At 35.0% G+C, this 26,661-nt stretch overlaps 2 protein-coding genes across 12 annotated transcripts; one reads left to right on the forward strand and one right to left on the reverse strand.

Moving 5' to 3' along the window:
• Positions 1-604: 604 nt before the first annotated feature.
• Positions 605-7,127, reverse strand: LOC117916789 (pentatricopeptide repeat-containing protein At3g09060). Of its 11 annotated transcripts, none has more exons than XR_004651603.1 (6): positions 4,773-7,127; positions 4,419-4,644; positions 4,224-4,306; positions 2,935-2,999; positions 1,628-1,782; positions 605-927 (listed from the first exon to the last, which is right to left on the reverse strand). XR_004651603.1 is itself a non-coding variant. In XM_034832962.1 (2 exons), exon 1 carries the CDS (start codon positions 6,872-6,874, stop codon positions 4,799-4,801), a length of 2,076 nt encoding a protein of 691 aa, XP_034688853.1. In that variant the 5' UTR covers positions 6,875-7,127; the 3' UTR covers positions 4,313-4,644; positions 4,773-4,798. The 11 variants fall into 11 exon arrangements, 1 of the variants encoding a protein (XP_034688853.1); XR_004651600.1 differs by having other exon boundaries at positions 1,907-2,999; XR_004651606.1 differs by having other exon boundaries at positions 1,628-1,675; positions 4,164-4,306.
• A 12,725-nt stretch (positions 7,128-19,852) lies between these two features.
• LOC117916099 (protein FLC EXPRESSOR) lies at positions 19,853-26,268 on the forward strand. The gene is made up of 4 exons (XM_034831940.1): positions 19,853-20,547; positions 21,136-21,308; positions 21,430-21,521; positions 25,826-26,268. The coding sequence occupies exons 1-4, from the start codon at positions 19,961-19,963 to the stop codon at positions 25,916-25,918; spliced, it is 945 nt and encodes a 314-aa protein (XP_034687831.1). The 5' UTR covers positions 19,853-19,960; the 3' UTR covers positions 25,919-26,268.
• The last annotated feature ends 393 nt before the right edge of the window (positions 26,269-26,661 follow it).

Raw genomic sequence — 26,661 nt, forward strand, 5'->3', positions numbered from 1 at the left:
AATACTTAAAAATAAAAATTAAATAATAAATTTTAAATTAATAATTTAACTTAAAATCAACTTAAATTATTAAATAATAAATATTAAGTTCTACCTAACACCGCTTAATCATGTCAAATTAATCCTATTTTGGCTTAACTCATTTTTTATTGATTTAACTCTTACAAATTTATTAATTTTATATATTAAATTTTTTTAAAATATATTTTTAAATTATAAATATGTTTAAAAAATTAAATAACTATGTAAAATGTTATATATTTCATTGTAAATGTATAAAATATTTTATAATTAAAACATTAAATAAAATAATAAATACATAGAAAATTAAAATTTTAATTTACTCTTTATATTATAAAGATATTATAATTAATTAATTAATTAAAGTTTTAAAAAATTAAACTTGAAAGTTGAAACAAATAAAAAGCAATTTAAATCCCTCTCCTCCTCTCATTTTTGTGCACGTATTCAGAAGGTTTCGATGGTTCATCGGAGACAAAGATCCCATACGGGTATTGATTGTTGGACGAAACGAGTTTTTGACACCCATGACCAAAAGCTGTATATGAATTTTTGACAGTGAAAAAGGAAAAAGTCTATCAAGGGAAATAGAAACAAGAAGCCTTTCCATCCTGAAAATATGCAAATTAATTTTCTTTAAAAGAAAGGATGAATTATTATTGTTACCGAAGAACAGGCACATAAGATGTAAGAAGTGCTCTTCATATTGCAGCACTAGTCCCTACTGGTGACAGACACATTGGATATTCAAAGTGCTCTCTCCATCTCAAAAAGAAGAACAATTTGAGCAAGAAAGGAGCCATGGACCTTAAGATCATCCCTGAAGTTCTAGAATTAAGCCCAGTTGTTATTCCTGCTTTGGCAATGGATATGGTTTGCTGCTCCATGGCTTCATGAATGGCAACTCTGAACAACATAAAGATGAACTTGTCAGAACTAGATGATGTAAAAGGAAAAGAGTGGTATCAAGATCCAATCTAGTTTAAATTATCTGTCGAGACGACTCATTTTGTCAAACTCATCAATGCAGACAACACCTCCATCCCCCAAAACCATTGCTCCTCCTCAAGATAAAATTCACACTAATTCATGTACAATTCGAATTTGAAGTTAGATAAACTAATCATTTTTAAGGAAATTATATAAACTCATCCACTGACAATCTTAAATTTGAAAATGAATTTATTCTCCTTTTTTTTTTTTAAGTCTATATGACATGGTCTGGATCGAATTAACAACTCACAGCAGAAACAGGGTTGAAAAGGCAACAATTTAGTTCGAGTTGGAAGAAATAAAAAATCAATTTCGTAAATCAGAAAGGCAACAATTGCATCTTGAAACAACCTAAGCCATTGCCACAGTAAAAAATAAATATGAAAACTATTTCCAACTTGGACATGTAATCATGCACACAGTAACTCACATACAAATTTACCTGAATGATGAACAAGAGAGCATAATTATTTACGACAAGTTCAGAAAATCCAAGTAAGTTCTACCACAACTATTTGAGATAAATTCCAATAAAAAAAAAAACTAAATTCAAATTTATAATAAATATCATGAACTTGTTGAACAAAATAAATGAACAAAGATAGAGAGATACCTGATGACTTTCAATAGCAAACTTGGACCAGCGAGATTCAAATAAGCTCTGTGAAAAAGGAATGATTATTTTTATGATCATGTTTTTGTAACTGTGGGGCGGACTCCTCATCCTTCTCATGTTCCTTTTAACCATAATAAACAAATATTTTGTTTCTGATAAAAAAAAAAAACACGATTATTTTTAAGGCATAGGTGATTCCTACAACAAAGTTAGTATGTTCTTATATTATTTAAATGTGCTATTACGTTCAACAGGATTGATGTAATCAAATCTTACAAATACAGGCTTTCTAGTCAGATTGAGGAAGAGTGCTTCTGTTTACAAATAAAGCACCAGAATGCTTCTGTTTCATCAGAAAATAAAAGGTCAACACAATATCCTAAAGACCGACTTATCAAGTATCAAATAGTCAGAACATGCCAAAAGGCATTATTTATGCATGTAAGGGATTTACTTCCCAAAATGATTTGACAAAACCAAGGTGGTTGCTCTTCAGAGATGGTGTCAATGCTTTTTGTCATTGTACATGATTCTCATCCTCTAAATTTGAGAATATTTCCTCCAAACTGTAATCAGAGAATGATTATAAGAAGGCTCAACTTTATTGGAAAAAACTGGCCCACGAATTGAATAAACATATTTGAAATAGAATAACTAGAGTGAATACATCAATATCAAGAAATAGTTAAAAAGTGCAATAGAGCAGTGAGTGCACTTTCCCAGTGTAAGATCGGCCGTAGCTTACTGGTTGAGTCAGAGGAGGACTTGCCAATGGGAGTTGAATATGGATATCAAGTACCGAGTGTTGGGACTACATGGCCTGAATGTGGGGACTGTTTGTATTTTCTTGTAATTTGGAAGTAAAGGTATTTCTAAAATAAAAAGAAGGTGGTGCTTTTGAAGTGTGAAAAAGGTTAAGCCTCTCCTACAACAAAGCTTACAGAAGCACAATTATTTAAAATTCATTGTACAGTAACACTTCGAAAAACGCCCTTATTTAAAAAGCATCATTGTTTCTCCCTACAAAGTGCCAAGGACGTGCTTGTGCCAATAATAGCCATTTTGAGGAATAAATAATGACACTATTTAGAAGCACCATTAATTTAATTTTTTTGTATGAGTGGAGTGAGATGAATTTAGTAGACTTTGAAGTTCAAATCAAGAAAGACCAGAATGAAGGGTTGTTCTTCAAGAACCTGAGGCAAAGAACACCTAAAGAAAAAGCAGAAACTAAGGAGGAAATCGAGAAGATTAGACAGCTTACCAAAGAAAATTCTATATCAAAAATCAGAAGTAACATTTACCTTGCATTAGTTGTCATGCTAGTCATCGGGATTGCTGACACTTGATCTCTTGTCCATCTGATTGGCTGAAAGTTGCAGTTCAGGGGACAATTTTAGTGGCTTTGAGACTCATCTATGAGCTGAGGATATCATCAGAGACAGAAAAAACAGAAAAGGAAAAGATTGGAAGAGAAAAAGTAAAGTCCTTTATTGACTCTACTGTAAATTAATTTCTAATAAATCATTTTTCACCATCTTGGATCAATATAGCATGAGTTAATAAACCCAACCAAAATCTCACTTCTTGGGTTTGATACATCAGGCCACTTAGCTTTTGCATCATCAAGATTTGATCTTGGTGATATCTCTACAATCACCAAAACCCAGGTAATTGGGTTACCACATTATGATGCTTAATGATGAATTCCGCTTCATCGTTATATTGAAAAAAAAGGGGAGAAATAACTTAAGCTTATATATCAGTTTTCAGTGGGCAGAACAATCTAGAGATTGATGCAAAGAGATTTAAATACATATTTATATTCTTCTGACACCTTTTTTTAGTGTGGACAAGCTACATGATTGCATGTAGATTTTCTGCATCTCATCCAAATACCAAATAAAAGCATAATGCTTTCTACCTGAGATATCCAAGTTGACAAGCTATTTCAAGCTACCCCAAAAATACACCCCTGTTTGGTGAAATTAGTCGAGTTTTAGGGACCTCCCTCAATTATAAAAAGAGCACTCTCCCCTTCCTTGAGGCTTAGTTACAGTTGCAGCAATCTCCCCTTCATCAACTGTCACTTAAATTAACGGAAATTGTTGATGCCATGCTTTATTTTCAATTAATAACCCTTTTACCTCTGGATAAATCATTCATATGAGAGAACAAACAATATAAAGTTATGAAAAAGGTATATGAGATAGTTGCACTTCATTTCTAGATTACTTAATGTATTTTTTAAAAAATAAGGAGGTCTCTGTCATGAAACTAAAACCTCAGAATGAGGTATATCTCCCACACCCACTCCTACCACCAAGTCCTTCCTCCCCACCCAAACATAACACTGTTCATGTTAGAGATCCATGCAGTTTATAAGACCAGGTAGATGCCCCTAATCTTTACCTGGCTTCTGGACGGAGAATGCACAACTGCAGGCAAGTACACATACCACTCTATTTGTCATTCCAATTCATTTAAGCAAAGAATGATTTTCCATTGAGCTTCTGGTGATACCTAGACTTACATGAATGACATTCAATGAGAGCCAAGTACTAGTCTTGTTTTGGCAGACCGACTATCTCACCTGACTGATCATTTCATCGACTGGATGAATTGGAGTATCAACTCTTAATATTTGACAAAAATGTCCAAAATATCAAATTCAACCTGCAATAATGCACATAAAATTAGGAAATGGCTTCCGTAGAGTCTCCGAAACTAAATATAAGCAGAGAACAGGCTGTTGAACATCAAGGGGACTTGAGAGCTTGTCACAAACCTTAAAAATGAAAAACATAAGCTTTCAAGTCCAAATATCCCCACCAGTTATTCTTTGGGATGGATGCAGGCGTGAAAACTTGTGAAAAGAGGAACATAAACTTACAAACCCAAAATATCTCATTTGCATACCCGGATTTCCTTTCATGGATGCAGGTACAAAGACTGGTTCCATATATCCCTTTAGGGCAAGGTCTTGTCACATCAAATCTAACCCCAAACAGAATCTGAAAAGAGAATGAAAGCCTATATTATGGTCATTAATAGGTTTTTCATTCTATGCAGAATATAACCAGAAGCAGCAATGTTGGCATATATATGTGAAAAGAAAAAACACAAGAAGCTAAAAACTTACTCCCAAGATATTTCATGCCCAAATAATCATGTCAAAGCCCCATTATCAAGTACAGCCCTGACAAGTATGTTCCATGTAATAGCAGTTGGAAGAACTCCACGATCTACTGCGTCATTCAAGAATCCAACAGCATCTGATATTCTGTGGCAAGAACAAAGGCCCTTGAGGGTAATATTATAGGAGATGATATCTGGCTGTAGTCCATACTGTAAAATGTGATCCCAAATCTTTGATGCCCTTTCAAAATCTCTTACTTTATAGAACCCCTCCATGAGAGTATTGTGGGTTACAAGATTTGGAACACAGTTCCGTTGCTTCATTTCTGAATATAGCTGCAAAGCATCTTCAACTTTTCCTGAAGAGCAAAGTCCATGAATTATAATGTTGTGCATCTTCACATCCGGCTTGAACCCCTTTTCAAGGGCTTGGCACCACAAGTTGAGGGCCATGTCAAGCTTCTTGCCTTGACAAAGGCCATTCATCAACAAGCTATATGTGATCATGTTTGGCTTCCATCCTTTTTGCAGCATTTCCTTCACAAGGGCATAGGCCTCACTAAATCTTTCTGCTTTGGATAAGCCATTTATGAGTGTGTTATAGGTGACAACAGTAGGAAAGCAACCCTTGCTGACCATATTCCCAAAAAACCGAAGTGCATCCTCAAGTTTTGAAGCTCGGACAAAGCCATTAATGACTGCATTACAAACATGAGGATTTGGTTTACAGCCATGTTTAGTCATCTGATCAAGGACACCAGCCACTTCATCTAATCTTCCTTCTCTGCATAATCCATTAATCATCGATGAATATGCAAATGTATCCAAATCACCTCTACCATTTTCTGCCTCTTCTAAGATTGATAAAGCCTTATTCAAGTAGCCATTCTTACACAATCCATGAACCAAGACCCCATAAGTCGTGGAATCTGCACAGCAATCTTTCTCTGGCAAAAGCTCCCAAATTGAAATTGCTTCATCCACCTTCGCATTCTCAAACAACCCTCTGATTAGTATGTTGTAACTGACAACAGTACGGCAACCCTCCTTCTCCATTACCTTCCACAACTCCAAACATTCCTCAATCCTCCCTGCTTGCAAATACCCATTAAGCATTGTATTATATACAACCACATCAGGAGACACCCCATTCTCAGCCATTTCTTTATACACTCTTGTAGCCCCATCTAGGTTCCCTGACCCACATAATCCATGTATCAAAGTACTGTACGTATATAAATCCTGTCCTCGCTCATTTTTCTTCATCCTATGCCAAATCTCGAAACTTTCATCAAACTTCCCACACTTACAAAGACCATTAATCATAACATTATAAGAAGGAATATTCGGGTAAACAGAAGGCCCCTTCAACAACCTCTCCCAAATCTCGCTAGCATTCAAAATATCACCTTTCTTAAAAAACCCATCAATCAAAATGTTATAACACGCCACATCAGGGGTCACCCCTCTTTCAGGCATTTCATCGAACAACTTCAACGCATCTGACATATAACCATTCTTGGCAAGAGAATTGATCAAAGTACCATAGCTAAAAACATCAGGACTAAAACCCTGCTCCCACATCCAATTCAACAGCTCCTTGGCCTTATCAAATTGCTTCTTCCTACAAGAAATCTTGATTAAAATATTATAGGTTTGCAAATTTGGAGACAAACCCATCGTTTCAAAGTAGAGAAAAAATGACTCGGCTTCGTCCCACTTATTCGACTCAATTAAGGCATTGAGAAGTGAATTGTAAGATCTTATTCCTGGTTGACACCCGAAAATCTCGTGCATTCGTTGGAAAATATCCAACGCCTGGTCAGGCATTGAGTTCTTCGCGTAGGCCTTAATCACCGTTAATGCAACATCTTCCGGACACTTACACTTCTGGGTGCGAATGAGTTCCACAATTCGACTTACGTGAGCGACCAGTTTGGGGTCGAAGAGCCGCTTGAGGATGTGGTGGAAGACGTAAGGCGTGTGGGAATAACCCGGGAAGCGAGTCACTGAATCGAATATAGAGAGAGCTGAGTGAGGGTTTTTCTCCGATTTGAGGAGCTTTATAACTCGCTTTGGAGAGAGCGATTTTGGGGCTGAGGCCATGAGGTAGAAAATAGCAATTTAAATCCCTCTCTCCTTCTCCAATAGTTATGGCATGTTTTGTAGGATTCCGGCGGCTGGATTTAGATCAGAGATAAAGACCCGATTCCCCGGCTAAAGGGAGTTCTGATGGCTTTGAAAATAAAATGTCAGAGAAAGGAATGTGTTTTCTTTTTAAAACCAATTCCTTGTACCAAAAATTTGAAATCGATAGCCAACCTACCCGCCCATGAAAATTTCTTCGATGACAAATGACTCTCTCTCCCTAAAAAATATTACACGAAGTATCATATTTCATATTATAGAAGATAAAAACGTGGGGATTGCAATGAGGCGTGTTCGGGCGCAACCTCCCACAGCTAATTCCAACACCGTCCCGTTTGAAATATCAGAATTTCTCATGTTTGTCCCATTCCACCCTATTTATTTATTTATTTTATTACATTAAAAATAAATACTATAATTTTCTATGACCATTTTGTCAAAAATTATCTTCTTTTATATTATTTTATATGTATTAAAAATTAAAAAAAAATAAAACTCTAAATTAAACTTTTTTTATTTAATTATATATACATAATAAATAATCAAATGAGTTTGCAATGAGGCCAAGCAATACTTAAACATGTCTTAAACTTGCTTAAATTTAAAAAAAAAATATCTCAAACTTACTTCTAACCGGCCTTAAACTTGAATTTCTAAAAAAAAAGAAAAAAATCTCAAACTCACTTTTAATTGAATTATTTTAATATCAAACTTGTCTCATTAAGAGCGAGGTGGGTCCTTGATAAAACTTGTCTCATTACCATCGCAAGTAAATTATAGGAAACTATTCTAAGTTTGATTACATGAAATTACTTTTCACTTAATATATAGTGTAATAGGGCACTTAATCAAATTTAAGAATTAATATTTAAAGATTTTTAATGATTTTTAGCTAAATTATTCTTAAGTTGATATAAAGAAAAACTAATTTAAACCTAATTATACGCCTAAGAAGGGAATGAATTGGGTGTTGATCATTTTTTAAATAACTCAATTAAGAAAAAGTAGAGAAAAAAGATGATACAAGATAACGAGCAAAAATAAGAGATCGAAAAAATGAACTACAATTTCTTTTAGGGGAATTTATGTAACCATACACCAAGGGGCAAAATTTTGTCTTTTGGAAACTTTACTTTTTACTTTTCAAATTTAGTGGATTTTGTGGAAAATAAACGATCTTTCATACATTGTAATAGTGATATTGAGGCCCTTCTAAAAATACCCTCATGCACTTTGACATAATCAATTGCTCAGAAAAGCCATGTTCCACTTAAGCCAATGACATGGCTCATTTACATGTCATCAGCCATCTAGACACTCCACGTGGCAATATTTAAAAAAATATATTTACTAAAATATAACGGTGAGATTTACCCTAAATCCCTTCTTCTGTGTTGAATCAAAACCCTAAATCTCTTCTTCTCTCTTTGAACCAAACCCCCCAAATCCCTTTTTCTCTCTTGAACCGAACCAAACCCCCAAATCCCTTCTTCTATCTTGAAACAAGCCCCAAATCCCTTTTTCTCTCTTGAACCAAACCCTAAATCCCTTCTTCTCTCTTGAACCAAACCCTAAATCCCTTCTTCTCTCTTGAACCAAACCCTTAATAAAAAAACCCATATTTTTTCACAACCACAATTCACGAGGGGAGCTTGTAGTGAAAACAGAGAGAGGTGGCCCGAGCTAAGAGGAGCTTTCCCAGGTACGAATCTAATGGATTTATGAGTTAATTTGGGTTGTTATCGTTGCTTGTTGAGATCTTTGACAGAAATTTGGGTAATTTTTTAAAAATATTGCCTAGATTTTGGTATTAATGGGTATTTTTACCCATTTTTCGGAAATTTCCCAATATTTCCTACCGGTCCAGCCCGCACACAGGATACAAAATCCTGGAAAATTTATCGATGTTAGTTGGTAATTTGAACATGATTTGCAGGCAAAGGTTGTGTTTTTCAGCCTAGCTCAAAAATCCTAGATTTAGGGTTTGTAAAATTTAAATCCAATGGCACAAAAGCAAATAGAACCCTAGAACAGATCCAGAAAACACAGGGAGCAAGAAAAATGAAAGCATTTTTTTTGTTTTCCTTGGGAGTTTTGCATGGATTTTCGCGAAAATCAAACGAGAATGAATTTCCCCGGAAATCGAATGGATGATGGATTTTCTTGGGAAGCAAACAGGGGTTGAAAATAAATAATAATAACATGATTAGATTAGTACCTGCGAGGATTGAGAGTGGCAAAGGAAAATAGGGCATTTTTCCGGATGCTCTCCTGGAGAGCAAATTCAGCAAAAGGGCTTCTTGATGCCCAAGTGAGAGAAGTGGTGGCCGTTTTGTTTTTTGCAACCTATGCGCATGAAAATGTCGATAGACAAACAAACAACATCCTTTTTTCGCGTAGGTCAACTAAAAGTTCTCATCTTGGGGATATTTACGCAATGTGTAAATCAATGAGCAATCAATTGAAGATTGTGCGTCAATAATGCGATCGTTCCATTGCAGCATGGAAAACATTGCACCCTGATGCTCTACCTCCTACGCCATCACAGACAGATGATGAGGAAGATGGTGATGATGATGGTGGAGATGAAAAAAACGAAGATGTACCAATTGATGGAGATGAGTAACCTTAGTTTATGACCGTCTTACAACCGAATGCGTATGTGTGCGCAAAACATTTTCATGGATTCTATAATAAGTTTATAAATTCTTGTTCTCAAACAACTTCTTAACTCTTTTTACTTTAACGCTTTCAAATGCTTATCTATATGCATGCTTTCATTAATCATCAATAAACTTTATACTCTCTTGCACTAATTGTCAACACTCTATGGAATATTTATGTGTAAATGTGATGCTAGTTATGATGTTGGTTTAAGTTATTTTGAATGTCTGAATGACATTTTGCCCATTTTCCAATCTTAGTATGTATTGACTCTATATTTTAGGCTTCAACACATATGAAGCAATTGTCCATACATTTTATTTCAATGTGAACGTGTAGGGTCAGCCCTTCATGTGTTAGGCCAGCCCTTCATGCGTTGGGCCAGCCCTTCATGCGTTGGGCCTGCCTCCCATGACCATACTATCCAATCAACAGGTAAGATAAAACCACTATGAAGGCATGTTGCCTGCACAAGGGGCATGCCTATCTTTTTTATATTGCACAAATAATAACTACGATTAGGTTTTCACCCATTTGCATGCATGTCAAATGAAAGGTGTGCCCTTAATTTGCCTACTGCACATGGCATCTTCGACACATAGGCATGCCTGTGAAATAAAGGGTGGGCCCTTATTTTGTGTATTGCATATAACATAAGATTCCAAAGTTTAGCATACCATTGGGGATGTGTATGACATGAAGGCAGTGGCCTTAGTTTTCCTTCATGTCGATTCCTACAAAAAACGTTGTTATTATCTAATACTTTGTCATCGATTGGTTTCTATTATCAGTATTATTCCCAATCATGTATACATGATTAATCACCCTAGTTTTAACTTCAATTTTTACAATTGTGATAAAGATGACGTACCACATATTGAACTTTTTTTGGCAAATCACTTTTATTTTGCAGTACATGTATATTACATGAAGGACCTAAAATCAATTTTTATTTTTCAAAATTTTGATATTATCCACATAAAAACAATTGTGCAAACACAACCCATAATGAAAGGAGTTATGAAAGGTTGATGTTTTGCCCAATGCATTCCCTTATCCCCTTTTTGTTCCATCAGAGTTGGGAGATTCACCTCCTCTCCAAGGTTTGGCATAGATGTGTTTTTCGTACAGTTCACCCTTACTTCATAGAACACCCAAGCCCGTCTAGCCTCTTCGAATGTTTTGTACTACTTATACACATTTCCTTTGTACCCAACCACTTGTTCTTGACATTTTGGCCTCGAATTGTAAATACCTCTTTTTCGACCAATGAAAACTACATAATATACATCATTAGCCATCCGTAATAACTGCAAAATAAGAATAATTCATTTCAAATTATGGTTTTGGCATGAACAAAGTGGATTGACATGATTGCAAGAGCTACGAATCATATGTTATAATATTGACACAAAACAAACATTCGAACACAATTTTTAAACACATTCAACCACCACCTACCCTACCAAACCGAACTATTTTCCGGTGTGGAGTTCTTCAAGCAAGGCTCCAAATTTTGCCTCCAAATGTGTGCTGCTCTGTAAATGTTTCACATATGGAATGAATTATTTGTTGCATCACCCATTTTATACACTTTTATCATGCATATAATTGATTACCCATCTGGTATTATTTAGTCGTGACAAAGTCATTGCAAGCCGTATCTTCCACTCACTCCTTTCACATCCATATGTACGTCCACAACCTTCTCCTTCCTACTAATGAGACAATGGCTTGTTATCTTACAAATAGGGAGAATATATTCCTTTCAAATAGGTTTCCATGCACAACTGTTTGGTACATAAGACCTACATAGTGTAGGTTAGGAATATATTCCTGCCCAGATTCCCACAATATATGGAACCCTATGTACATATACCTGATGTAATGTTGTAGGAGGAATATATTCCAACCATCATTAATTTTGAAATATTTACATGTCATGTTATGTAAGAAGAATATATTAGGACAATCATTCTTACCATAATGTAACACAATCTTAACATATATTAAATTATGGGTCATCCATGTTGAAATGGGGGTCCTGGAAGCTGTCGAATCGAATGTACCAAATTTAATGAAGGATGTACCAAATTTTGTGAAGGATGTACCAATGGTCCAAAAATGCGTTCTAAAGTAGGGATCGACCCCAAATCACTTTGTTATGGGTTTCTAATTGAAATTATGACCCATCCTTGCTCAAATGGGGGTCCCGGAATCACTAGGCTCGGATGTACCAAATTTAATGAAGGATGTACCAAGGATCCGAAAGTGCGTTCCGAGGTGGAGATCGGCACCCAATCACTTACTTATGGGGTTCTAAATGAAATTGTGGACCATCTATGTTGAAATGGGGGTCTCGGAATCTGTCGGATCGAATGTACCAAATTTAATGAAGAATGTACGATATTTTAATGAAAGATGTACCAAATTTTGTGAAGGATGTACCAAGAGTCCGAAAGTGCGTTCCGAAGTGGGGATCGGCACCCAATCACTTACTTATGGGTTTGTAAATGAAATTGTGAACTTTCCATGTTGAAATGGGGGTTCCGAAATCTATCGGATCGGATGTACCAAATTTAATGAAAGATGTACCAAATTTTGTGAATGATGTACCAAGGGTTCCAAAGTGCGATCCGAAGTGGGGATCGACCCCAAATCACTTTGTTATGGATTTCTAAATAAAATTATGACTCATCCATGCTCAGATGGGGATCCTGAAAGCACTAGGTTCGGATGTACCAAATTAATGAAGGATGTACTAAATTTTGTTAAGGATGTACCAAGGATTCGAAAATGCGTACCAAAGTGGGGATCGGCCCCAAATCACTTTGTTATGGGTTTCTAAATGAAATTATGGTCCATCCATGTGAAGATGGGGGTCCCAGAATCACTAGGCTCGGATGTACCAAATTTAATGAAGGATGTACCAAATTTAATGAATGATGTACCAAATTTTGTGAATGATGTACTAAGGGTCCGAAAATGGGTTCCGAAGTGGAGATCGGTCCCAAATCACTTCCTTATGGGTTTATAACTTAAATTACAGCCCATTCATGCTTAGATGAGGGTCCCGGAATCAGTAGGCTCGGATGTACCAAATTTAATGAAGGATGTACCAAATTTTGAGAAGGATATACCAAGGGTCCGAAAGTGCGTTCCGAGGTGGGGATCGACACCCAATCACTTCGTTATGGGTTTCTAAATGAAATTATGGACCATCCATGTTGAAATGGGGGTCCCGGAAGCAATCGGATCAGATGTACCAAATTTAATGAAGGATGTACCAAATTTTGTAAAGGGTGTACCAAGGGTCTGAAAATGCGATCCAAAGTTGGGATCGGCCCCAAATCACTTTGTTATGGGTTTCTAAATGAAATTATGACCCATCTATGCTCAAATGGGGGTCCCAGAAGTACTAGGCTCGGATGTACCAAATTTAATGATGGATGTACCAAGGGTTCAAAAGTGCATTCCGAGGTGGGAATCGGAATCCAATCACATACTTATGGGTTTCTAAATGAAATTATGGACCATCCGTGTTGAAATGGGGGTCCCGAAAGCAGTTAGATCGGATGTACCAAATTTAATGAAGGATGTACCAAGGGTTCCAAAGTGCGATACGAAGTGGGGATCGGCCCCAAATCACTTTGTTATGGGTTTCTAAATGAAATTATGACCCATCCATGCTTAGATGGTACATCCTTCATTAAATTTAGTACATCCGATTCGATAGATTCCGGGACCCCCATTTTAACATGGAAGGTCCATAATTTCATTTAGAAACCCAAAAGTAAGTGATTGGGGGTCGATCCCCACTTTGGAATGCACTTTCGGACCCTTGGTATATCCTTAACAAAATTTGGTACATCCTTCATTAAATTTGGTACATCCGAGCCTAGTGATTGCGGGACCCCCATCTGAGCATGGATGGGTCATAATTTCATTTAGAAACCCATAACAAAGTGATTTGGGTTTGATCCCCACTTCGGAACGCATTTTCGGACCCTTGGTACATTCTTAACAAAATTTGGTACATCCTTCATTAAATTTGGTACATCTTTTATTAAATTTGGTACATTCAATCTAACAGATTCTGAGACCCCCATTTCAACATGGATGATCCACAATTTCATTTACAAACCCATAAGTAAGTGATTGGGTGTCAATCCCCACCTCAGAACGCACTTTCAGACCCTTCGTACATCCTTCACAAAATTTGGTACATCCGTCATTAAATTTGGTACATCCGAGCCTAGTGATTCCGGGACCCCCATTTGAGTATGGATGGGCCATAATTTCATTTAGAAACCCATAACAAAGTGATTTGGGGCTGATCCCCACTTCAAAACACATTTTTGGACCCTTGGTACATCTTTAACAAAATTTGGTACATCCGAGCCTAGTGCTTCCGGGACCCCCATCTGAGAATGGATGGGTCATAATTTCATTTAGAAACCCATAACAAAGTGATTTGAGGTTGATCCCCACTTCGGATCACACTTTGGAACCCTTGGTACATCCGATCCGACTGCTTCTGGGACCCCTATTTCAACATGGATGGTCCATAATTTCATTTAGAAACCCATAATAAAGTGATTGTGGACCGATCCCCACATCGGAATGCACTTTCGGACCCTTGGTACATCATTCACAAAATTTGGTATATCTTTCATTAAATTTGGTACATCCGATCTTAGTGCTTCTAAGACCCCCATCTAAATATGGATGAACCATAATTTAATTTGGCAACCTATAAGAAAGGGATTCATGGTTGATCCCCACCTCGAAACACACTTTGGAACCATTTGTACATCATTCGCAAAATTTGTAATTTATATATATGTGTGTGTGTGTGTGTGTGTGTGTGTATTTAAGATATATAATTGATATAAGTACGATTAAATTAAATTTTTATCAAAAAATTAGCATAAATTCATTTAATATATTTAAGTGATTTATTTAAAAATTTAAAAAATACTTTTATTAAAACATATTTTATTACATTTTAAATAAAAACTAAATTGATTTATATCAAATATTTGATTTGAGATATGATTTCTAAAAATTTATTACAAATATGTGGTGACAATTTTTCTATTAACATTATTTTCTTTAAATAATTAAAATTATTAATCATTTATCTAATCAAATTAATTTTAAGTGAAAAAATATTAGGACTTCATCATTTTTTTTATATTGTAGCAAATTCTGAGTAAAACTATATTTGTAATAAATACACAGAATCATTTAAGATTAGATATTTTTTTTATATAACTTACCCTTGTCCTCCATTCTCAATCGTTTCATCGTCTTCAACTATTGATGCTAAACATATATATATATATATATATATATATATATATATATATATATATATATATATATATATATATATATATATATATATATATACACGTGCAAATCGGTCACTAAATTGAAACATGTTTGTCAAGTCTTCATCATTTTTCAATGGTTGAAGTGCATATAAATCAAACAGGAGAGAATATGAAAATGTTGGTCCCACTATATTGATGTTCATTTTCCCACAAATCCTTGAAACAAAATCATTATATGTCATTGATCGTTCTAAACTTAGACCGTTTCGTCTCCCACCCATATATTCCACATTGCCATGTTCATCCCTTACTAGCTCTCCTCCAATGTGCAGATAACAATAAATTGTATTACTTGGATCCATTTAAATGCTACTCGATCATGTGCAACCCCTATTTAGAAGCATGAACATTTAGTCAAGCTGAAACAATTAACTAATTTCTTAATAACACTGCCTAAACCAATTTACTTATAACAAAACTGATTATCGCGCCTATGACCATCATATATTAATACATCGTTTATCTTTGAAACTTTACAAATGAGCTTCATTTACATTTCATGGTCTACAATTAATGGTGTGAATATAGACATGCATAGTGTATACTTAACATTAAGCATTGCAATTATTCTATTTACTTGGTAGTAATTTGCTATGTTATATAAGTTAGGGAGTGAACCTCTCAATTCATGGGCCAACCATTGTTTTGGTAACTCTTCAAGCCAAATTGTGCTAATGTCACTCTCTTCGGGCCACCCCCTCAAACAATGGGTCAACCTTTATTTTGTCCACTGCCCAGATTAAACCACAACAATGTTTACAACAAAGGGTCGACCTTCAAACAATTGGGTCAGCCTTTATTTTTCCCACTGCCCATATTAAACCACAACAATGTTTACAACCAAGGGCAGACCTCCAAACAAATGGGTCAGCCTTTATTTTGCTCACTGCCCATATTAAACCACAACAATATTTACAACCAAGGGCCGACCTCCAAACAAATGGGTCAGCCTTTATTTTACCTACTGCCCATATTAAACCACAACAATGTTTACAACTAAGGGTCTACCTCCAAACAAATGGGTCAGCCTTTAATTCACTTACTGCAACCTCTTACGAAAACAATAATTTCATCCAAATGTCATTAACTGGATTACGGTCAGCCCCTTCATCCAAGGGTAGACCCTTACTATGACTACTACACACATAAACAAAAAAAAATCATATTTGTGGTTGTGACCATCAATTTTGAACCTAAGGCTCCACTACTATTTTTCCTAATTCCCACATAAATTCATGCCCGCTTTACTAAATTTGTTTTATTTTCTTCTTCAATTCAACCCTCATTCATTACAAATTCAAAACTTTTATTAAGAAATTTATTCAAACTTTAATCCCAATCATTTTTAAAATTTATACTCATCTACTCATGACTAAACATGAATTCTTTTCCCATGCATTAGATTCACCAATTAACAACTATAAAAAATCATTCAAATTACTCATTTTGGAATCCCATATAAACAACATTAAACAAAAAATTGTTTAAACATTCCTAAAAATTGTATTCCCTTCACATGCAATAGTCATGTTTTTCTTCTCTTTTCCGTATTCTTCCCACCAACCACATACAACACAAATACAACAATTCAAAAAATAAAACAAAATCAATATAGCCTACCACCATCTCAATTTCCCATAATTTATCAAAATTTAAGTCATATTTCATTTCAAATAAACCCTAAATAAATTAAAATATAAATTTAGATACAATATTAATGGACATTGAACATGTAGAAATATGCAATGTAATCAAGTTTAAATCACAAAATTGCACAAATCACATAACTATGACATTATTCAAATCTTAAAGAATCAAAATGACAAATCAAAATATAAAGTTATTACAAAATTTAATAACATATATATATATCACCTGGAAAAACCCTTGCTTTAAAAGTTAAATGCAACTACAATATTTTTATTCTTCGTTCTCTCGTTCTCTCAATTGCTTTCTTTCTCCTTCTTCGATGTAAAAGCAAAATAGGAAGTATAACTAGGAGAAAAATGACTGTCAGTCTTGAAATAAGAAGAAGGAAATTGGTTTTTTTGTCTACCTGACCTTTGTTAGGGGGTTCACACTTGGACTTTTGTTTTCAGATTGATGTTTGGTGGGAAAATGAAGATGTCGTCTTCCTTATGGTGATGGAGGAGAAACAAAATAAGAGATCAAGTTTGGAAGTTCGTTTGGGGTTGATGGGTTATCGCGATTTGAGAACCTACCAGATTTTTTATGGATCCTTTTGCCTTGTGATGGGTTGTGCCTGTGAACGAACAAGAAAGAACATGTGTTTTTGGTGTTAGGGTTTGGTTGAAGAAAGAAGAAGACATTTGGGGGTAAATATTTTTAAAAAAATCAATCCATGTGGAGTGTCTAGCTGGCCGATAACATGTAACTGAGTCATGTCATTGGCTTAAGTGGACAACTGATTTGGACTTTGCTTATGTGGCTTTTCCAAACAACTTCCAACTAGGAGAGATGTCAAACTATAGAATGGTATTTTTGGAAGGGCCTCAACATCACTATTATAGTGTATGAAAGGTCGTTTATTTTCCATAAAATCCACTGAATTTGAAAAATAAAAAGTAAAGTTTCCAAAAGGCAAAATTTTGCCCCTTGATGTATGGTTACATAAATTCCCCTTTCTTTTATAGTAGTCCAATAATTCGCCTACATACACTTTCTTCAAACTCATATCGTGAGGGTTCTATTAACTTAAAAGTTTGAACCTCAAAACTATAATGTCCATACCTAGATTCCAATGTTATAGTAGACATTTACAAATACTTAAAGTAATTTACCTTGCTTGAAAATCACTTATCACGAAATGAATGTGCACTAAGATGAAACCTTCAATCTTAGTATAACAAGTAAAACTCGTAATACAATTGGAAGCTTAGAAGGACTTGAAGGTGCGTTTGAAAAAACAATGAGTTTTAGAAGAAATACGCTTGTAAGAACTTTGAGTGAGAGAATTAGATGGATTAACAATTGAATGCAATGAGTGTCATGTACAAAAATACTCTTAAACACTTATATTGACATGTTTTTAATTCTAAATCCTCAAAACCCTTACAAAAACTTAATAGATCACATAATAGTTCAATCAATTTACCGTCATAATGCATTAATTGTACTAACAAATGAGGGTTAGGGCTTAGCATCATAACATATCAATTGGTTGAAAGAGATATAATATATAAAAATGTACCTTAACCGATTCCTTCCTACCTTAACCAATTGCACTACAAAGCGCAAAAATGACTCAACCGCTTGTAACATGTGTTCAATCCCAAATAATCCTCTAAAACAAGGTTAAGAAAAATGAGGGTTATTACATAAAAAATCATGAAATCATCACATTTTAAGAAAATGTAATTTTATAAATATTACAAAATTATTCGATCAAGATGGAGTTAAGTTTGGATCATCCGAATCTTGATCTTGATCCCCATGATCTAAGGCCAAAGTCGCTGGTGGTCAAGGATGAAAATATCGGTAATCACGGATATATCGGTACTTCGATTTTACGGATATATCGGATATATCAGAGATATATTCGGATATATTAGAGATATATTGGCGGATATTGGAAAAAAAATATTGGTAGACTTAAAATTATTAAAAACTCATAGAAATGCAAGAAAAACCTCATAATAATATAATTAGAAGTATAATGGACATTTTAAAGTTGTTTTATTGAAAAATTTGATATATATATATATATGATATAATTTGCGATATTAGATACAATTATATCATGTTGATCCATAAAAAATGTTAATTTTGTAATTGTTCTCATTATAAAGTTACATAAAATACTTTATTTCATTAAATATCAATAATTTGTACACATTAAATTCATTAAATAAGCATATTTCATATTCAAAATATACTAGTTCACGTTAATTAAATTAATTAAATAATTTAGCATATTAATTAAATTAATTAAATAATTTAGCTAAGTTAACTAGTTTAATTTAATTCTAAATGTGAAAATAAATCACAAATAATAATCTAAAATAAACATATCAATTTATAATTCAATAATCAAATTAACCTAAGTTAATTCAATAAAAATATAAAAATTAATTACAATTGAATGTAAAAATAGCATTAAATCATCCACATTGCAAACATACTAATTAATTGAAAATACATGAGCTAATTACAATTGCAAACAAAATTAATTACAATTAAATTAAATATACCTTAAAATGATTAAATAATTGAACAACCTTAATAAAAATTGGAGTAATGAGAGAGCAAATGAAGAATGAAAGAAAAAATTGATGAAATAGATGAAATTTGGGCTATTTATAGAAGAAATTTGGGCCAAAATAGCCATTGGAACATTAATTTACCATTGAAAATCAATTTTGGCCGTTGGATCAAAATCTGAGAGCAATCTGGCCGTTGGATTGCCATATTACCATTGGAATCACATCTAGGCCGTCGGATCAACACGGATGTGATTTGGGCCGTCAGATCACGTTGCATGAAGGAGGGGAAATATCACAAAAAAATTAGCGATATATCTCCGATATATCACCGATATTTTGTCACCAGAGGCGATTTTTTCAAAATATCTCCGATATATCTCCCCGAACAGATATATCGCCGATATTTTGGCGATATTTACGGAAATATCTCCCCTCCAATTTTTCTTCACGAAATATCATGTCGACCCCTCCCGATATATCGCCGATATATCCCGATATTTTCCTCCTTGCTGGTGGTGGTGTTGGGTTAGACCAATTGCACCTTCGTAAAAATTCCCCTTACATATCATAACAAGGAATAATAATTAAAGAAAATTGCTATTATCGGCGGTCGGTAGGCCAAGTACTATATAAGTCTGACAGGCAAACTTCCACACGCACGAAACTGTCGCAGCAGGCAAAGCGAGAGTGAGGGACCGAGACAAAGAGAAGAGAAGAGAAGAGAAGCAAACACTCTTCAGAGAGTGAGAGAGAGGGCCATGGCTGGAAGAAACCACCTTCCTCCACCAAATGCCTTGAAAATTCGAGAAGTGTCATCAACAAGGGCACCATACCCTTCTCATCACAATCACCACGCCCTAATCGAAGAGGATCGCTACCGCCACCGCAGCGGCCCAATTCCGGTGTCCGCCGGGCGCTACCACCCGGCCGTCATTGATGAGCGCATCGTCATCCAGCACCGTGAGATCCAGACCCTCCTCGGGGACAATCAACGGCTGGCCGCGACACACGTGGCGCTCAAGCAAGAGCTGGCCGCCGCTCAGCAGGAGATAAGTCACCTATCTGCCGCCGCCGCTAGCGTTAAGGCCGAGAGAGACGCTCAGGTGCGGGAGGTCTACGAGCGCTCGCTGAAGATGGAGGCCGAGGTCCGTTCGATTGATGCTCTTAATGCGGAGTTGGCTCAGGTTAGGGCTGATGTTCAGAAACTGAGCGCTTCACGGCAGGAGCTCGCTGCGCAGTTGCAGACGATCAATACCAATCTCTCCGTCTCACGCTCAGAGTTGAAGGAGGTGCAAGCGGTTAAGGATGGAATCGAGAACATGCGTAAGGAGCTCCAAAGAGGAAGGTAAAATTTTCTATTTATACATTTCCTGTTTCGGCAAGAGTACCATGTAATGGGCATAGATCATGTATGATATCCTATGAAAATGGAGACATTAATATCCTTTTCCATGCAATTCAAACACTCAGAATTTGAAAATGAAAATTGAGAAATTGTAGAATCTGCGCATGCATTCAAATACCCTCCTACTGTTAAGGGAAACTAGATTAGTAATACATTCATTTTATGTTTGAGCTTTTAAAAATTAAATGTAATCTAGGTTTTTATCTCCATGGAAGAACCAATCTATACTCCCTCTTTGTTCTGTTAGGTGGTAGTCAGTAGGTATTTTCATACTTATAATTGTTTAACTGATTGGGTTTGCTTTTGGTGCCAATGTGTAATGTAGTTTACTGTCTATATATCATCATTACCCAATCCCATATCCATCTGCATTGATATATTTGTAAATTGCATAATTTCTTGGTTGCCTTCGGCTCATCAGCAGTCTTTTAGCCATTCAGTGGTTTATATTAGTCATTGGAAGATTATACAACTTTATTTTTAAAAATCTGAGTCATCACACTGTTCTGTTCTTTTGCATGTGAATAGGGCTGCTATTGAGTATGAGAAAAAGACACATTCTAATAACCTTGAGCAAAGTGAAGCAATGGGGAAAAATATGATGGCCATGGCTCATGAAGTTGAAAAGTTACGTGCTGAGCTTGCTAATGCAGAGAAGAGAGCGAGAGCAGCAGCCGCAGCAGCTGCAGCAGCAAACCCAAGTATGTCATCTTAAATAGTTTGTTATTCTATAGCTAAGGTTGTTTTCTGTATTCAACATCTGCAGAATTTGAGAGTTTTATCAAAGCTGAACTGCTAAACTTTTGAGTTGTTTGTATTCAGGTCCCGTTGTTCATGCATATGCTGCTAGCTATGGAAATTCTGATATGGGATATGGAGGAAGTTTTTATCATGATCCTTATGCCATGCATCGGGTATTTACGCTTTTTAATCTCTTTTTCAATTTTGAGACTTCCAATGCAATGCCGATGTTATTCAATCATGTTGACGCTAATACGTATTAAATTATTATCCTTGGATCTTAGAACAATGCCTTTTAGTGTCTTAAAACTTTAACTACAATGACTAAATATGCTAGCTGATTCATTAGTAGTATATACTTTGGAAGTACAAGTTTTGTGTATGTTGTGGAATGGAGCTTTTGATACTTACACTGCATGTCAAGGTTGGAGGTAGACGTGTTGCTTCTCTTTTTAGTTTTTCCGTCGTCTTCTTCTTTATTTTCTTTTGAAATTAGGTTACTTCTCATTCTTCCATAGTGTATCTTCACATATCAAAATAAAGAGTTGGCAGATGATAATTCATGTAGCTGTTGCCTTCTTTTCGTTTGTTGGATTTTTTTTGTTTAATTTATGTATAGGATTAATTGCAACTCCTTTTGTTAGAGTGACTATTTAGGGTTTTTGTTTTGTTTTGGTTTTTATTTTCTTTTTCTGGAAAAATATTTTAATCATGTCAATTAGGACACTTGATTTTGGTGTGAGCTATTGGTGCAGTTTGAAATCAATAGAGAACCGGGGACCCTCTCTGCTTAGGTGTAGGCCTGTTTCTCAGATGGGGTAGTGAGTTTTGTGACAATATAAAGGACGAAGTCACCACTATCACTGGAGTGTTGTGAGCCAAAGAGATAAAGCAGCTGGAATCTTCATGTTGGATTGTGTGGCTTCAATTTGTGAGAGTAATCAATGAGGTGATTTTGTGGATTGGATGGGTTCTTGTTGAGAGAGGGAGTGGTTATTTTTGTTGGTCCTCTCCCTTTAGGGTTATGCCTTTTGGTACCCTTTGTGTACGTCCTATATACCTTGGTGTATAGCATCCTTGTTTGATTTTTATAAAATTTACCTATTTACTTACCAAAAAATGAGGTAAATACGAGAAACAGCAAGACGAAGATGGGGAGGGTTAGGACAACTAGGGTTTGTAAAATTCAATTGAATAAAATTCTAGACTGTAAAAATTATATAAAAATGAAAACATGTAGGGTTTGTGGCAGAGAGAAGCGGTTGATTTGGTTGAATTTTTAAGGATGAAATGGACACTGGACTGAAGGGGACGTTTGGCTGAGTAAAAGATTATGTGTGGATCTTGTGTGTGATCTTGTGTCTGCTTATTATATATTTCTGCATGTATTTTATGAAATAAATGATTTTTTTTTTAATATTTATTATTTTTGCCAAACTTTGCAAAAATATTGCAATAAATAGTGAGATAAAGTAATATTGCAATGATAGAAAGGAAAATCATCCCTTCCCTTTAGAAACAAATTCCCCATTTTTGCATCTTGTTTCTCATTTATCTTTTCCAACTTCAGCTCTGATTTTTTGTTTTTTCAACTTTTGATGATAAATTGTTATAAATAATGAGATCTTGTGAGAAATAAACACAATGTTTATTTGTTTAGCAATATTTGAACCATAAAAAGGGATGTATCCTTTTTATTATTTTTCTTTTTTTAAAAGTTATTTCCTAGTTTCCTTGCCCTCTCCTTTGATATCTCTTATCGGACTACCACACCCTACATAATAATTATATTTACTTAATGGAATAATCAATAAAAAATTATTTAAAAACCCAAGAACTTCTGTTTAAAATCTGTCTATACCACCTCATTCGTACACAGTTTTTGATACATTTTGCATTCGTTTGGATATATGCATACTCCATTTAAGAATATTATATAATATTTAATTATTTATTAGTGGAATTTATTGTAAAGATGAATTGTATTATTTGTGGACCTGTTGTAAATTCAGTACTTTTTTTTAATGGTTGGAAAATTCGGTACTTGCTTGTATTTCATTGTTTTTGTTTTTAGCTTAAAATACTTGACTTCTAAAAGAATTTTCTTTATCAATATTTTGTTTATGTTTCCATAGATATTGCCAAGTATCCAGAGTGATATATATCACTCAATGCCAATATTTGGATCCTTGGTTAAACTTTTATCAAATAGTGCATAGGTTGCAAACTGTGAAGTTTTGGTTCATCCTCCCTGATGAATAAGTAATGAACGTAAAATAATAAACTGTTCTGCAATTTGTCTTGTCTTAGATGGTTAGACTTTCTTTTGTCAATAGTTTGTGCAAACAAAACCATTCTTGTTATCATTGATCCAATCAGTCACTGAAAGAAAAGTAAATGATCTAGAAAGGTGTAAAAGCTTTGTCAGATCCTTTGTTGATGCCCTATTCTTTTAAATAAATTTCATTTTCAGTTCTAGTCACTGAAATCTGTGGAGACTACTTCACATTGTACTAAAAGATAGTGTCTCCTTTCCCATCAAGGCTTGGTACCCAAAGATTTTTGCCAATTTGATCATACAACGGAGTGTACTATAAGGAAAAATTATACAAGGGGAGAGAGTTGCATTCCTTTTCTTGTCATGTCCAGCTTTGTTCTGTTATCCTTTTCAGAAGAGCTATCTTTTAGGGGATGCAATTTTATTTGTTCCACTGCTCATTAGGAGTTCTTTAATAATAGTCTCCTTTTTTGGGGATCAACTTCCTTTGATCACCAAGTTGTGTAGCCATGTATATCCATGTTCCCCCTATGATAATCTTGATCTGCATACAGAACCTTCGTCTATAGTTGGAACTCTATTTTTCATAGGCTTTATATCTGATGCTTAAATGGTTGCAACTAATCCTAGATCGGAAGGTGCTACATTGAGGTGTCCAGATCTTATCATATTCTTCTCCAGATTATTAGAACATTGTCTGATCTTCTTGGTGATTGTTTTATGGTGTTTCTAGTCCATTAGCCATGTCAACTCGACTTCCATGAAATTATGACCTTAGTATTTCTCCTATTAAGGACAATGGTTGTTAATTGCTGGTATATATATTAAGAGATCAAAGTTTGAACATATTGTTGTCTGGTTTGGTGACTGAATCGCACCTTTGGAACTTTTGAACTGTTTCAGACTGGGGATTGTGACCATGATGTTTGTGGAATTCCCCAAAACTGTTATTGTTTTCCTTTATTTATTTTTCTGTCCATGTAATGAAGTTCTAAGTAGAGTAGTTTTGTGTTTTTTTTAAAGAATATATTTCTCTGAAGCCATTCTTTTTCTTAGAGCTCATTTAGGTGTGGTTTTGGTTAAAACTCTCAGTCAGTTGTGCTTTTATAACAGCACTTCTGTTAGAAAAGTTAGGAAAATCACTTGGTGTTTGGATATAAACAAAAAAAAATGGTGCTTGGGTAGTGTTTTTGGTAATATGTTGTAGAACAAAAAAGTAATTCTTGGAAGAATTACATACTGAGTAATTGTCCAAGAATCACTTAAAAGTGATTTTTAAAGGTTTGGAAAACTCCTCATTTCCCTTTTTCTTTTTATTAACAGAGCCAAACTCCTCATTTCTAGTCCTGTCAAAATCACCTCTAAACAGACTCTTATTTTATGAGAACAAAAATATCCTAAGTCAACATAATATGGGGTTCTATATGTTGTGAAAATTCTTGTACATAGCATTAGCCACAGAATAAATTTGTCTAGTGAATTTTGTGCACTTCAATAGCATGCGTCTTGTTGGATATTTGGGGAGGCCCCTCTGAGGGTGTGCTTTTCTGCTTGGGAAGCTACTTGGGAGAAGATTCTGATGATCAGTCAACCAATGAACAGCGGCTGACTTTTAGTGAATAGATTTTTTTGTGCAAGGTTAAGGAAGAGTCAGCAAATCATATCTTAATTTTTTTTTTTTTAATGAGAGAATTATATCTTAATTCACTGCACTAAAACTTGTATACTTTGGCTCCTTTTACTTGCTTTGTTCAGGCTGTCATGGGTGTTTCTAATTCCCATTAGTGAGGTTTTCCTAGGTAGCATCATAAGGGAGTGAGAAGACGGTGGAGAATAGTCTGGAGGATGATTCTCTTTATTTATTTTGATGTTTATGGAGTGTGCACAATTAAAGGATTTTCAGAGAAAAAGAGAGTTTAGGTCAGGCCCTTAAAGCCTTTTCCTTCAGATCTTTTTTGGATTGGTGTAGGATCCCTTAGGGGTTTGTTCTTACTGTGTTGGATTTCATAGATGGTTTGGGTCAATGTTTAGGAGTTTTTCTTTCAGTCCTGTTTTGTTCGCCTTAGCTAGGCAATCCTCTCAGTCAGCCTCCCAATCAACTAAGCCGCTTTCCCTATGTCAATTGCTGCAGAAAGCACACAACTCTTTGTTAGGCACCTTTAATATACATCTGTTGATTCTGTTTGCTCTAAATTTCAGGCTCATGGAGGCCCTGATGCCGGTCCTCAGTATGGTGCTGGAGCAGTGCCACTTGATCCTTATGACATGCAACGACCCCATGCACATAGATAAGCTCTCAGCAGGTGTTGGAATAACTAGATTTCAAGATCATCGGACACTAGGATAGGATGAAGATCATCTCCCGAATACCTCTAAATCTTATGGGAAAGTTTCTGTTTATGTACATTTGTTTACCTTTTTTTCCCTCTTCGTTAGCTTTGCTCCGTGAACAATTGATAAGAGTCGGCATCAAGAAAACATGATGCTGTTGGGAGTTGTTTTCCAATTGTGTTGACAAGTTCTGCCCCAGTTGCATAAAGAAGGGGATGGTGAAAGCAATTCTCTCTTTTCTGAGACCTTTGTAGAAGAGACCAGAATTTTGAATCCTTACATGAATTACAGTACCTTCAATTTTGTCTACCTAATTTTTTAGTACTAATTTATTATTTAATAATTCATTGTTTTTGTTATAAAATTTGATTTAAATAATCGCATGTAAGAACATCATGATACCCTATGTTTTTTCCTGTCACTCACTGATCACAAACTAGCTCCTCCTCAATAACTAGTAACAACACCCTTTTAACTTTTCCATTTGGGGGAAAATGAGATTTCTTAAAATTAGGTACATCCCATACTTTTTTTCCAGGTTTTGTTAAAAATAAAAAGAAAAGAAATGACTTTCTTGCGTTTGATTCCTTAGAAATAAAACAAAAATGTAAACATGCGGTTGAATTGATTCTTAATCAGTCCAAGAATTACTAAAGTGGATTGGTTTCGAGTAAATTGAAATTAATTGAAATTGATTTAGCTAT

This window comes from Vitis riparia, chromosome 6, assembly GCF_004353265.1.
Source record: "Vitis riparia cultivar Riparia Gloire de Montpellier isolate 1030 chromosome 6, EGFV_Vit.rip_1.0, whole genome shotgun sequence".
Lineage (NCBI taxonomy): Eukaryota > Viridiplantae > Streptophyta > Magnoliopsida > Vitales > Vitaceae > Vitis > Vitis riparia.

What these genes read in the sequence shown, in the direction of transcription:
- LOC117916789 (XM_034832962.1), bottom strand. Translation starts at nt 6,874, where the DNA reads ATGGCCTCAGCCCCAAAATCGCTCTCTCCAAAGCGAGTTATAAAGCTC.
- LOC117916099 (XM_034831940.1), top strand. Translation starts at nt 19,961, where the DNA reads ATGGCTGGAAGAAACCACCTTCCTCCACCAAATGCCTTGAAAATTCGA. An exon ending in AAGGAGCTCCAAAGAGGAAG is followed by an intron (nt 20,548 to 21,135) that starts GTAAAATTTTCT and finishes GCATGTGAATAG; the next exon opens with GGCTGCTATTGAGTATGAGA. An exon ending in AGCTGCAGCAGCAAACCCAA is followed by an intron (nt 21,309 to 21,429) that starts GTATGTCATCTT and finishes GTTTGTATTCAG; the next exon opens with GTCCCGTTGTTCATGCATAT.